This window comes from Egretta garzetta, unplaced genomic scaffold (genome assembly GCF_000687185.1).
Source record: "Egretta garzetta isolate BGI_Z169 unplaced genomic scaffold, ASM68718v1 scaffold29, whole genome shotgun sequence".
NCBI classification, from domain to species: domain Eukaryota; kingdom Metazoa; phylum Chordata; class Aves; order Pelecaniformes; family Ardeidae; genus Egretta; species Egretta garzetta.
The window spans coordinates 1,275,041-1,288,270 of NW_009260796.1; the positions used below are offsets into that span (position 1 = coordinate 1,275,041).

At 44.1% G+C, this 13,230-nt stretch overlaps 1 protein-coding gene across 1 annotated transcript; it reads left to right on the plus strand.

Annotated features, from left to right (window-relative positions):
* The first annotated feature begins 49 nt into the window (after positions 1-49).
* On the plus strand, positions 50-7,908 carry LOC118453088. The gene is made up of 9 exons (XM_035902147.1): positions 50-315; positions 1,545-1,623; positions 2,149-2,295; positions 3,151-3,234; positions 4,376-4,448; positions 5,115-5,251; positions 6,778-6,924; positions 7,499-7,585; positions 7,732-7,908. The coding sequence occupies exons 1-9, from the start codon at positions 227-229 to the stop codon at positions 7,906-7,908; spliced, it is 1,020 nt and encodes a 339-aa protein (XP_035758040.1). The 5' UTR covers positions 50-226.
* The last annotated feature ends 5,322 nt before the right edge of the window (positions 7,909-13,230 follow it).

Consider the following 13,230-nt stretch of genomic DNA (forward strand, 5'->3'; position numbering starts at 1 on the left):
ACAGTGACGTTTGGGGGACGAAGGAGATGGGGAGGAAAGGAGAGAGGTTTAAAACCCACAGGAAATGCTTTTACATCTCAGATGCTGCTGCTTCTAACCCAAGAGGAATTAAAACAAGCAGTAAGTTGAAGCCTACGTTGTGCGTGTCCTTCCCCTCATGTGATCCTTGTGACCGCAGCATCAGTTTGGAGCAAGCACCTGCGGAAAGGGGAGCCCGTGCCCAAGCATGGGCTGCTGCAGCCTGCGCGCCGGGCAGGCTGGCTCTGCAGGATCAGGCCGGGACGAGGTGCAGCTACTGACGGTGGACAGGACCAGGTAGGTAGCAACTCTGGGGGCCTGCGAAAAAAGCCAGTCAGCTCCACTCAAACAGAAAGACATTTGGTGCTTGAGACCGAAACTCAGTGGCTGTATTTGCTTTCCAAATATGACTCCCTTAAAGGAAAAGCTTTCTCTTCTTTCCTTTTTCTAGCCAGAATTTACAGTAACACTAAGCGTCAGATTCATTTAATCTTCTAACTAGAGCCTGCTTACTTGTCCCCAATATTTCCCCCGAGGAGTTGCAGACTTTTAAGATAGAGGGTCAGTATTTGAGAAACTGGAGGTGGAAGCATTCCTTCCTGCCATGGATGTAGCTCCCTCTATTTTGGGCGGGCAATCACAACTAATGCCTGGGGCTCTGGCAGGCACTGCTCATGGTTTGTCAGAAATGGATTTTTTCAATCAGACTGCCACATCTTTGAGACAGAGCAGATGCCTGGAAAGAAGCTCAGGAGGCCTTCAGTCCTGCTTCCACCTCTGGAGCAGCCTCAGCTCTTCCTAAATCTTGCTTGACAAGCGGTTGTCTAACCTGTCCTTGAAAACCTCCAGTGATGAAGGTTCTGCAATGTCCCAGGCAAGCCATTGTTTCTTCCCAATAGCAAACCTTTAGTGCAGGTAGGGCCATCGTCTCTATCTTACGCACCACAGACAAAGAGAAAAAATTGTTCCCCTCCTTTTCCTAGTGGTCTTTTACATACATGAAGACCGTTACCAAACGACCTCAGTATTCTTTACTTTAGGCCAAGTGTCGAGCTGCATTATATATTTCTTTCCATAATTTCACCATATTCTAAGAAACGGTGTTATTCCTCCCTGGTCCATTAAGGCAGGCACAGTGAGAGTGCCTTCATCATCCCCACACTCTTTTCTATGCAACGCCCGTGGAAAATTAGGAGTCTAAAAGCGCTCTGTTGAATTTAGGACCTAGTCTCTGCTTAATGTGAGAGGACAGTTAGTGGTATGTTTCCCAAAAGTTCAGGTGTGTTATTCCCTGACGTGCCTGCTTGCTGATTCTGCATCTGCTCCATTTTTTTCCCTAGAGTTCACTGAGCTGTTACCAACCAATATTCCTGTTGAAAATAGCCTGTTCTAAAATACACCAAAGTTATGCCAGAATCCATACATTTGTCTGCTCACTGAGTATAAATATCTCTCTCTCTCTCTCTCTAAAAATGCAACCCATGTAAGTGCTTTTCTGTGCCTTTCTGTATTCTCCTTCTTTTCAGAACATGGTCCAACTCAGAAGGCCAGAGTGAGGCATCCCTCTACCCTAAGGACCCTGCAATCCAGGCAGGAACAGAAGATGTGAGTATGAGCAGGGTCATGCAAGCAAAGATGTGTATGTAGAATCAAGGAAGAAACCAGAGGCCTATTTATCTCACCCGCCACGGCATTATCGTGATGCAGTATCCCATGACAGTGACATGCCAGAGGCTGTGACATGCCCTTTCTTTTGAAAGCAAGTAACCAACAGTTCTCTCTTTTTGAGGCCCAGGTACAGGTTTTCAGCTTTTGTTCTACAAATTCGCACACAAGAAAGTTTGTCGTCACAAGTCAGTTTGGGACTTTTCCCTGGGACCGTGTTTTATCACCACTGTTGAGAGAAGATGCTCAGAGGGAGGGGAAGTGATTTATGCAAATTCACATGTGGTCAACATCCAAATCTCCCACTCTCTGAGCTGCAAAACCACCTCTTCTCTCTTTTAGCTAGGGTTATAAAGCATTATTAGTTGTCTCTCGCTTCCATTTTTCCACCTCTATTTGTCTCACTTTACAGGATATTCCTGGGAAGATTATGGAGAAACGCATGCTAATGTTTGCTTGTTTCAGGCAGAAGTGCTGTGGGGAAGAACACGGGAGGAACTGGCAAACTTGCTGGTCACACAGCCTATCAGTGGCTGGGAAGGGATGAACATCCACTCGCTTGGGGAAATTATTTGGTCCTCCCTGGTTTTTCTGAGAAGTTATTGCATGGAGGTAATGATCCTCTTACTATACTGAGTAATATGCAAGGGATAAGTTGGGGGTAAATTTGGATTTCATACATCCTGTCCAAATTACTGTCAAATCCCAGGGCTTGACTACAGCTACAATTTGTCCTGACCTTTGTTTTCTAGAGTTAATGCTGATACGTTCAACTTTTCTCACCCGTGCCAGCAAAAGCTGAATGGATTTCATAGCCACTTCCTTAAGCAGCATGAATGTTTTCATTCATTCCCTGGGGAAACAAGAACGTGTTTTTTTGCCAGAAGTTTCTTGTATTCTTTTCCCCTAAGAGATAAGGACTGGTTATTTCGGTTGCAAATTTGCATGTGTAACAATCGAGCCCTCTCCACAGATACTGGAGGGGACTGGTAAAACTAAATGCAGTGTGATTGCCCTGCCCCTGGTTTTGATGAAGTCAGAAGGGGAAAATGAGATCTATTCCAACTTTGCTGTGGATTCGTGTCTCTAACTGCACACCACTGTTTATTTGGCCGTATACACAGGAGCAAAACCACCCTGTCTCACAGAAATGCCACGGTCTGGCTTCCTAGTGCTCAGAGAGCACACAGGGACCATTTAAGGAAAGGTGATATAAAATGACAAAGTAGTGACATAAAGCTTCAGTCAAACTGTGACCCAGTGCAGGAGTCCAGCAGTCAAACACCGCATAGCTCCTAGCCACCAGGCACTAAGCCCAACAGCCTTCAGCACTGTCTGTACGTAAAGATGCTCCAAGTACTGCATCAGCAGAAAGGAAGAGAAGGTGAAGAGCTTTGAAGAAACATAATTTCCTTTTTTTAAAAAAAAAAAATTGAAAACATTTTGGAGGAAAGATATAATTTCTAGGTGGTGGAATGCTACATTGTGCTGTCCTCCTTCCACTTGCTGTTTCTGTCAGTGGATCGTACAAAGAAGGCATTTGTTTATGAGGTAAAGCACAAGAATCCTTTTGTGTCTGTGGCATCCATGTTCATATTCCAGATTTCCTAAATATCTCTTTGCTCCTAGCTCTAGCATGTACGTGGCAAAAAGAGTACCTACCCTCAGTGCCCTGCCAAGAGGAAGGCTCAGGATGGCACAAACCCGCAGGTCCCATCAGCCAAGACAGAGACACTTCACTGAGTTCAGGGGAGCTTTGGCATGTTTTCTAGCACAGTAGCTCACAATTCTCACTTTTTCAGCTTACTTTGAACAGGGAAGGAAGCCTGCTCCAGGGATTGAAGTGCCAGTTTTTATTTATATGCCTACTTCTAGGATCTATAATGTTAGCTGGCCTTTTATCGCTTAGTTTGTTTACCCAGGAGAGGGACTGCAGCTCTGTACAAGTGGGCTAAGTGAACAAGGCATCAACCAGGAGGTATTGAAAGAGGGTCCTAAGAACAGACACGGTGTACCAAGGAGAGGCATCTCCAGAAGAGCTGTCTTCAGCACAGCGACGTCTCCTGACGGCTGTCTTTGGTACATGTCTGTGGATCCAAAATGTGAGAAAAAGAGCCAAACTAGGAAACTTCCTAACTACAGAAAGAAGGTCCTTGATCTGTATAACATTGGAGTTGATAACAACCTAAGCCCCTCCATCAGTTAAGATTGGTGGTGTAAGAGGACACAGAAAAGAAATCATCACTTTATGAAATACAGGATCCAAAATGCAACCTAGGGCCTCTTTGTCCCAAACATGCGTGTAGGCTTCTAGCATGGTTTGGGGCCATGAGGCAGGAATTAAAGAGGAGGAAACTGCAAGGCAGATGAAATTCCATCCAGTTCACACAAAGTACTTTTCAACACCAGCCTTGGTCTATTGGTGGAGCTCACCCCTATACCGCAGAGCACTTTATGAAGGAGGACAGTAATTTTACGGGTAGGGAAACATGAATAACCCCCCGATATTCTATGTCTTAGACAATGAGCTGAACGTCATCCCACACCAATTTCCATAAAGTCAAAGTTTTGAAGGATGGGAAATTCTTTAGCCTAGCTTGCAGCATTCTGCTGTAGATCAGAGGGACTGCAGTGGGACACAGAGAAGTTGTTGTTACCAACCAATTTCTAATACAATTCCCTACCATACCAGGGTCTCCTTCCTCTTGCTGGGATGCATCTGAGAGAGACTGCAAGTGCAATCAGCCACACATTTGAAATTTCTGGTAAGCCTGTTCTGCAGTTCCTGAAGGGGCCCATGATAGTCACAAAGCAGTGATACCCATACTCTTAGCCTTCAAGGACTGGCCTACGTGGCTAGAAGATGAGATGGGCTATACAGCCATGACGAGGACTACTGAAGAAGGGACATGCCTCCCCTCCAACATTCAGCCATGCTGGAGAATATGCCATGCTTTTCTGAGCTGGACCCTCACATGCACCATGTGCTATAATCGCACAGAGGGATGAGACAAAGCTAGATGGAAGGAATTTGAAATCTTAGTTTTTACAAGTGGACACAACTGCTGCACAACCTTAAACCACAAATGCCTTAGGCTTAACTAGAATTCCTCGCATGCAAGGCAATATAGATGATAAGTAGAAAATTAAAGGGGAACCTAAAGGAAACAGGAGGCAAATGCTGATGGCTGCATTTAGAACAAGGAAGCTACCTAATGGTCCCAGTGCCAACCCAGTAGCTGCCATCAAGAACAATGCAAGACAGACATGAGCTTGTTGCATCACAAGATATCAAAGCATCCACTATATATAGCTATAGAGATAATGAAGGACAGCGTGGAGGGGCGGCACACAGAATTCACCCACCAGGCTCAAAGGCAGAGCACAAGTGTCCTTCCTCAGACCCAGGGGCTGTATGTTTCTTTGCACAGGGTCCATGATAGAATCCAGGCTCGTTTGCTGCCAGAATTCAGCTGACTTCAACATGTGGGTTCAACATCTCCAGCACCGAATCAAGATGGCAAACGCTCACTGCCCAGTCAGTCCCAACAATAATATCTCTTTTCTGGTAAGTCAATGCAGAAGAGACATAAAGGGAATGGGACGAAAACAGAAACAGTGGCAGCTTTGAAAGTGGACGGGGGTTTTTTAGGAATTTTTTAGAATGCTGGAATCTGGAAATGAACAGTAGTGTTACCTGAGGGTACTGTTCCAGGCTATGGCAAGTAAACTCACTACGCACAAATTTGCAACTGCTACTCTATGCTCATGAGGTACTTTAGAAAAATGATTGACTGTTTTTGTTCCTGGGTTGTAACTACTACACTGGTAAGAAAAAAAAAAATTAAACTTCCTCTTAGTTACAGTCACAAAATAAAGACTTTTTGGTACATGCTGAGTGTCGCACAAGCGACACACTGCAACAACCACAAGGGTCACAAGATGGCAGGATTACACTGCCACTGAAACCACCCATACTGCTGTGCCTTGGGGAATTCACACACGGACACCCAGTGAGCTTTTGCCCATGCCACAGTACGCTCAGATTCCTAAAAGGTAAGTGTCAACTGGAAAGGCAGCTTGTCATTCCCCCCTCCCTAGCATTATTTACTAACAGTCCTGCTTTCTTTAGAAAAAGCAGAACTGTTAGTAACTGTTTTGGTGTGTTTTTTTTTTAAAGTTTCCCCTTTTTTAAACATCCGCTCTGCTGTCCTTAATGTCGAGCATGGCATAGACTCTAGGGCAACGCTGTACCTTAGCTGTGTCTAACAGCGTGCTTGTCTTCAGTTTGGGGGGGGAGAAAGAGCAAGCCACGCTACCCATCCTTAAGAGCTGCTGATTTCTGATGTTCCCTACAGTTCACATAACTGTTTGCAGTTAGGGGATCCAAAGTAATCTTACAGTAGCTAGCTCAGGTGGTCCTGCTCTAAGGAGTCAATGTAGATTGACAATTTGTCAACCATTGGAGCAGGCTGCCTAGTGAAGGGGTTGAGTCCCCATCCCTGGGGGTATTTAAAAGCCGGGCAGACGAGGTGCTTAGGGACAGGGTTTAGTGGTGGGATGGCAGGGGTAGGGGAACAGTTGGGCTTGATGATCTTAAAGGGCTTTTCCAACCTAAACGATTCTATGATTGCAGAAGTCCATCCAGGACTCAGCATAGCCATGCATGCCATAAGCCCACATCATTCCCCGCTCCCCTGTTAGCTGGACAGCACTGCTTTGAAGGAAAAGGAAAGTATCCCCCAATAAAGGGACCTGAATGCCAAGCCCAAAGTGCTTTGAACTAAGATGAAATTCAAATTCCAATCAAACCAGTGTCTCGGACAACCTCTTCTGAGGCGGAGAAGGAAAACGAGACCTTTCCCTTTCAATAGCTAAAGCTGCTTGGTTGTCTCAGCCGCTGCTCATGAAACCACAGCACACATGATTTCATTCAAGTAGGTAGGAAACCTACAGCAAACTCAGAACTTCATCATGGGGTTCCCAATTTCCAAGTATATATCCTAAATGCCTTCCTTTCACTACGCTATAACCCTTAAAAAGACCCTAATTGTAGCTTTATCTCATTTTCTCTGTCTCAAAAAAAAAAAAAAGGTGCCGTGTGATGAACAGTGGAAGAAAAGGGAACTGATGAGACATCTGTTGTGTAACACCATTCTGAAGTGGGAAGGAAAACCTATTCAGCACTTGGGAAGGATGCAGTATTTGACCATGGTGGAAGTGGCTAGTGGCTGCATGGGGGTAATGTACAACGTGTACAGCTCTGACATGTGGGTGGCTCTGAGAAGACTGGTACCTGGGAAAGTTTAGGCTCACGTGGAACTGATGCTTAAAGAAAAGAAAAGAGAAAAAAAAAAAAAAAAGGCTAATTATGTCAAAGTCCCACAGTATTAAAGAGACAAAAGGAAATGCAGCTGTGTTTCTGAAAGCTGCTTCTGACATCGCATCCAAACAGTTGCACTCAGCTTCCAAGGGAGTAGAGCTGGCAGGGATAGTCCACCCCTTCCCAATCACACAGCAAGATCAACACTCTCTGAACATTTCCTTGCAGATGTGTTTAGAACTGTTCTAAAAAACCTCACCACTTTGTGTTATCCTGTCAGCTTTCTAAGCAATGAATATCCAACCTGAATATGAAATACAAAGAATAATATCTGTGGCTGGCACAGGAGCAACTGGGTGCTTGCAGACAGTTCCGAGTTTTGGTGTATTGTCATAGCCATCAAACTTCATATTCTGCCTTTGACTGAGATGGATCCACTGAGTGGAAGTTACCGAACGTTTTTGCTGTCTCTAAGACGCCTCTTTTCCGCAGGACTCTGAGGAAAGACTGCTGATCCTGTTTCCAGAAGACCTGCTTTTCCTCTCTGTGGATAAGGACAGAACTGCAATCACATACAAGGTAACAGAGGAAGTACTGCTCAAATAAGCGAAGAACTAAAAGGAGCTGGAGCTAGTGAGCAGCACTGGGTAATGAAAATGCCTGAATAGCGAGGAGAAAAGGGAGGAGCCAAAGGAAAAGCAGCTTTTTTCTTTTCTTCTTTGAAGGGAAAACTCCCCTTAACTGGAATCCAGGCAAAGGAGAAATCTGCTATGCTGGACAGGTTACAGTTTGAAATTACAGGTATGGAATGGAAAAAGAAAGCTGAGAGCTATGAAACACAAGAGATTCTGTCTGAACTAAGGGAAACAGGTTTTTTTACTGTGGGGGTGACTGAGCCCTGAGACAGGTTGCTCAAAGAGGCTGGGGAGTCTCCAACCTTGGAGATACTCAAAAGCTGTCTGGACATGGTCCTGGGCAACCAGTGCTGGGTGGCCCTGCTTGAGGAGGAGGGTTGGACCAGGTGACCTCCAGAGGTCCCTTCCAACCTCAACCATTCTGTGATTCTAATAAGAAACTGAGCAACACTGGTGCTCAGGCTTGCCTTGAGGATGGGTTATCTTGTGAAGTTATCTTCCCACAAGGGATAGTCCCCGTGACTTTCCTTGCTAATAAACTGTCACGGCAAACTTTGCACACTTTTCCATCACCAAACTGTTCCCTGCTAATGTCTTGCAGGAAGCCTGACGGAACCAATCCTTATCACCTGTTCCACAGCAGAGGATTACGAAAAATGCCTCTTCTACATACAGAAGGTATTTTTTCAGAGAACTTTACAGCAGCAATATCTCTTTTCAAGCCTGGGATTTTCCCTGCCATGGATTCATCTAGGATCTATCATCCTCCCAACTTCTCCTTTTCCACAAAAGACTTACCTGAATAGGGAGTTGGTTTCAAGCCTTTCTTTCTCCTGATAAGACTCATCCATTTGGCCAGTAAAATATCAGTGGGTATTTAACAAAAGAAAAACACTCCATCAGCAGGGGTTGAATTTGGGTCCTCTTAGGCAAAACGCTTACTTACTCTAGGAGTGAAAGAGTGATACCTAAGCACTCGATTTGCACTGATTTAAATTGAAATTACACACTGAAATAAGCAGAACTACTGAGGGGAGGAGGCAGAGACTCTATTTCATGAAGCTGGAGAGACACATTATGTCACACTACCTTCTAAAATACCCATGATAGCACTACCAGCTTATGACCTGGTTTCCTGGAAGTTAAACCCTTGTAAACAGGAGTTAGTTCCAAGTAGGTCCTTCAAAGTAGAACCATATCTAGGTTCTAGTTTTCAGAGTCTATCATTTTTTGTTGGCCAGCACATATTGCACACCCTATACAGTGGTCATCCTATCCAGGCTCAGAGGAAAGATTAATCAGGAATGGATGTTTTAAAAGCAGAAGAGATGTTGGGCTCTGAGTATTTACTAATCAATAGGGCTATTCTAGAGTTGAGCATGGCTATGTTTATCTAGTGTGTAAATTCGTGGCAGAGTTAGGATATTCACGTGCTGAAAATATCTTCCAGCCAGAGAAAGTCCTTGATCCTCTGACTCTCCAGCCACCACCAATCATCCCTAAGAAATCCCGACACCATTGGTAGGACATAGCATGCAATGACAAGAAAGAGGTATGTTGAATGCAATCCCAACAGAAATGGAAGAAGCTGCAAGAATGACTAAGAACAGACTGGAAATTGGAAACCAAGCTTCTTTCAGACAGAGGTGAATAAGGGTCTGCACAAGAACTCTTCTCCACTGGCTGCCGTTTTGAGTGGGTCATTGCAATCAGTGTAAGATCTTGTGATTCTGACCTCAGCTGTACATATGCCTCAAGGAGAAACCTTTTTTCAACTTTCTTACTGTATTTATTGCCTGATTCTTATCAAAAGAAGAAACATTGTAAAAAACTGTGTAAATACTATTAATAAAACACGTTTACCTGAGCCTAATCCATGCATAGAAAGCGGCGTTCAGGTAACTGTTGGTTTGGAGACCAGTTGCTTTCCTTTGAGATGGCAGGTATAGTGCAATTCTTGATGGTGAACAGCCCCTTTTCTATAGCTTTTTTTCCCTGCCCAAATCAAGAAGAAATGTTAATCCTGGAAGTTTTCGCAAACCAAGAATTGTTTCCCCAAATACTCATTATTGTCTTCTACCCTCCAAGAGGAACAACGCAAAAACCTCTCGGTTGGATCAAATCTACTCATTCTAATGATTTCAAAATATTTCATTCGGATTTTTAACACCTTAAGAATTTTTTCCCCCCATACATATACACAGCACTGAAAAGGAAGCCTTGCTACAAACTGAAACAACAAAGCATTTAATTTCAAACAGTTCTCAGTTACCTGTAGGTTAATCATCCAGGCTGCACCCATGGGATAGCTGCAAAGTCAACCGAACAAGCATGGTGTGGTCCCATGGTCCCTGAGCTATCCCAATTTTTCCTTTATGCAGCCTACGCTGGCCACATGTAAATCAAGAAAACAGACAGCTGCGTATACTGCAAAAAAAATATTTCAACATTTTTAGAAGAAAGAAAATATCTAACATAGGTTTGCCCACAAGCACCATAGATTTTGAGTCTCTTTTTGTGAGGCTTTCAAGAACTGAACACCTCCGCCAGGCTGGGCTGAAACTAGGCGATAAGTTGACAATTATTTGGAAAAGCAGGCGTGTAATCACACAATTGCTTAATTTCCCTTTCCTTGGGAAAGGAGACAAAAAGAATCAAGGACAGGAAGTCCCGTGAAAACATTATTTTACCTTCAGTTTCAAAACACTAATAATTTGCAGAAAACATGAGCAGAGGTGGTAGCATAACAAAACTCTGTCTGCACATATTCTTAGCTGCCTTCTGTTTGAGCAAACCCTCTAGCACAAGAAAAGCTGTTTCTATACCTCAAGCATTTCTCTTATCCCCTTACTCTTTCACTGTTTTTTTGCAGCTAAAAGATGAAGAAATCCCCAGAGCTCCCTGGGGTCCCAAACACCCGTGATCATTATTTGTCTATGTGAGTGAGTGCCTGTATGGAAGGGTATCACCTTACAGCAAGTCGCTTTTAAACAAAGTTTAAAACTTTGTCTTGACAGTGTGAAGTTTGTTAAACATTTACACGTAGAGAAAATCCTGAAGAACTGTAGATCCAGAATTTTTTTAATTAAACTTTTGGAGAGGGTGCACAAAAACAGAGATAGAAAGATAATTCCTCTCCTCTACTAGGTGCCATTTCCCAGCCCTGAACTTTTGCCATCATACCTTTTTAATTTTACAAGTCATAATTTGAGAACACAGACCCAAGATTAGAAGCACAAAACACTAAATGGTAACACTGGCTCTGGCATCAGGAAAATAACATACATTACTCAGAAAGAAGCTGCTAAATTTGGTTCTAACTTCAGAGCTAGGTCACTGTAAGATGCCAAGAACTCAAAGCAATGGGAGGTTTCCCTCCAGAAGGTGAGTTTCAATTCTCACTGAGCCAGCCACATCCCCTTTCCCCCAGGGCAGGCGAGGGAGCCTCAGGCACAGCTTAAGTGGCGTCAGCTTCTAAGAAATCAGAAAACACGCTATGTTAGTAGCTTCTTAGACTGTGTCAGTGGTGACCCTTTCTAAGTATTATTAAAGCACATGGGCTACAAGAGCTGGCTCTTAAGATGGTGAAAGATTTCACTGACCAGGTATGAGACACTCAACACCCCCTGGCAGCTTGCGAGGCTGCCTCAAGTAGAAGGGAAAGCAGAATGAAAAGGCGCGCTTTTCACCATGTAGGAGACTTCTTCCACCTCTGCTGTATAATCAGAATTGTTCCAGAAATTTCTTAGTGAATTGCTACCTGCTTTTCAGAGTCCTCACTCGTATGCAGGCTGCAGCAGGACACGTGTGTGTGCAACACTTTCCATCTCCCCTTTCCTCAGCAAAGGCAAGAGTGCTGGCCGCAGAACGCAGGTTAACAGGCAGGTAAACCCTGGGAAATGCTTTCCCAGTTGGACACAGAGCCTTCCGAGTCCGGGAGCAGGCAGCCTGCCTCTGTGGAGCAGAAGGGTTGCAGAGGCATTACTCAGCATCCCAAACAGACAGACACCACCACCAAATCCAACCCCAAGACACTACCTGACAGTTGCTTCTCTTCCAGCCAAAGCTGGACACCGCCAGCAGAGCTCCACGCCACCAGTTACCCCAGGGCTGGGGCTGATCAGCGTTACCGACGGGCAGCCAGCCCACTCCTGCCTCGGGGGAGCGACACAGCCCTTGGAGCAGCAGCCAGCGCCGTGCTCCGCTGCTCGGCGGCTGCAGCAGTGGCAGCGGCACAAGCCCAGCTCCCATCCCTGGCTCGGATGCCCAGCCATGGCTGTAACGGAGCGATCCGCATCCTCACCTCATGGATGGATTCAGGTGTGAAGTCAGAGCAGCATTAAGATTGCTGGTGAGGGCAAACACCCCCCAGACTGGTATGACAAAGTACCTAAGAAAGACTCCTAAAATAGCATCAGGTCTTTACTCATCGCTGGCAGCTCAAGAGCTTTTTTTTTTTTTACAATTAGATTCCTCAACTCACAGGACAACTCAAAGACAAGCTTAAGATAAGTGCTGGTCAACTCCTAATAAAACAAGGACTAAGTGCTACCAACAGTCCCACAAAAAAATTGCATTTTTTTCCATAAACATGAAATATACCTTTTCAGGTTCATCTACATAAAGTGTAAAACTTACTATGTCCTCAGTTAAGCCTTACTTTGATGTTGTCATTTTGGAGCCTGCATATTTGCCTTTTTGTTAGCACTGCCAAGGAACTTTTTTTTTGGTTTGGTTTTTTTTTTTTTTTTAGATATTGCCATATATGATATTTTAACTAAATAACTCATACACATTGTGTTTCTACATTTTCTTGATCGCTTAGCCTCTAGAAACTTTGGGATATTTTTCAGGGATATTTTGGTTTTTGAGAAGAGATTCAAGCAAAAAAAATATTGTTACAGACATTTCCTTGGACGTAAATGATTTGAGGGAGAAGCCTTTTTAAACCTACAGCCCATATACAGAAATCAAGCTTTAGTTCAAACCAGAACATGAAAACCCCCACAAACTCTGGGATTTGAGCTGAAAATTCATCCATGATCTGATTAAAATATTACAGTAATTGCACACTGATAAAATAAAGCTATTGTTCTTTCTGAATGGAAACTTAAATCTAGTGTTTTCTTACAAGCTCACTGTTCCGAGCCAATAGCTTTCATTTCCTTTGATGCAATGAACAACTCTTTCACTGAATTTCTCCAGGGCTTAAATGATTCACACTTGGGGTTTTTCCCTCTGAATTGGAGCTTTGAGAAGTCAGGAAATTGGTTGCTTTTCCCATCAATAAGCAGCCGTAAGGTCAGGTGGTTAGATAAGCAGGAAGTGGAACCGTTCTTCAAGGTAGGCACACAAAAACCCAAAAGGCCCCCGTGCAAATTTCCAATGAATAATATGGCTCTGTTCATCGTGTTTCAATATTATCTGGCAGCAGTGTTGGCTATTCAACACCCACAGCCCAGAAAGTCTTGTACACCTTACCGAGCTTTGCCGCATCTTGCCAGAGGCACGGACTGCCACTAGACACTCAAATCTTTCATTCCTCAAATAGTAAGCTCTGTTGATTTTTTTTTTTTTTTTTTTTTTTTT

Bases quoted from the DNA above. Each gene is read 5' to 3' on its own strand.
- LOC118453088 (XM_035902147.1), top strand. From the start codon at position 227: ATGGGCTGCTGCAGCCTGCGCGCCGGGCAGGCTGGCTCTGCAGGATCA. The intron at 2,296-3,150 runs GTAATGATCCTC...TATAATTTCTAG, and splicing joins TGAGAAGTTATTGCATGGAG to GTGGTGGAATGCTACATTGT. The intron at 3,235-4,375 runs GTAAAGCACAAG...CTACCATACCAG, and splicing joins AGAAGGCATTTGTTTATGAG to GGTCTCCTTCCTCTTGCTGG.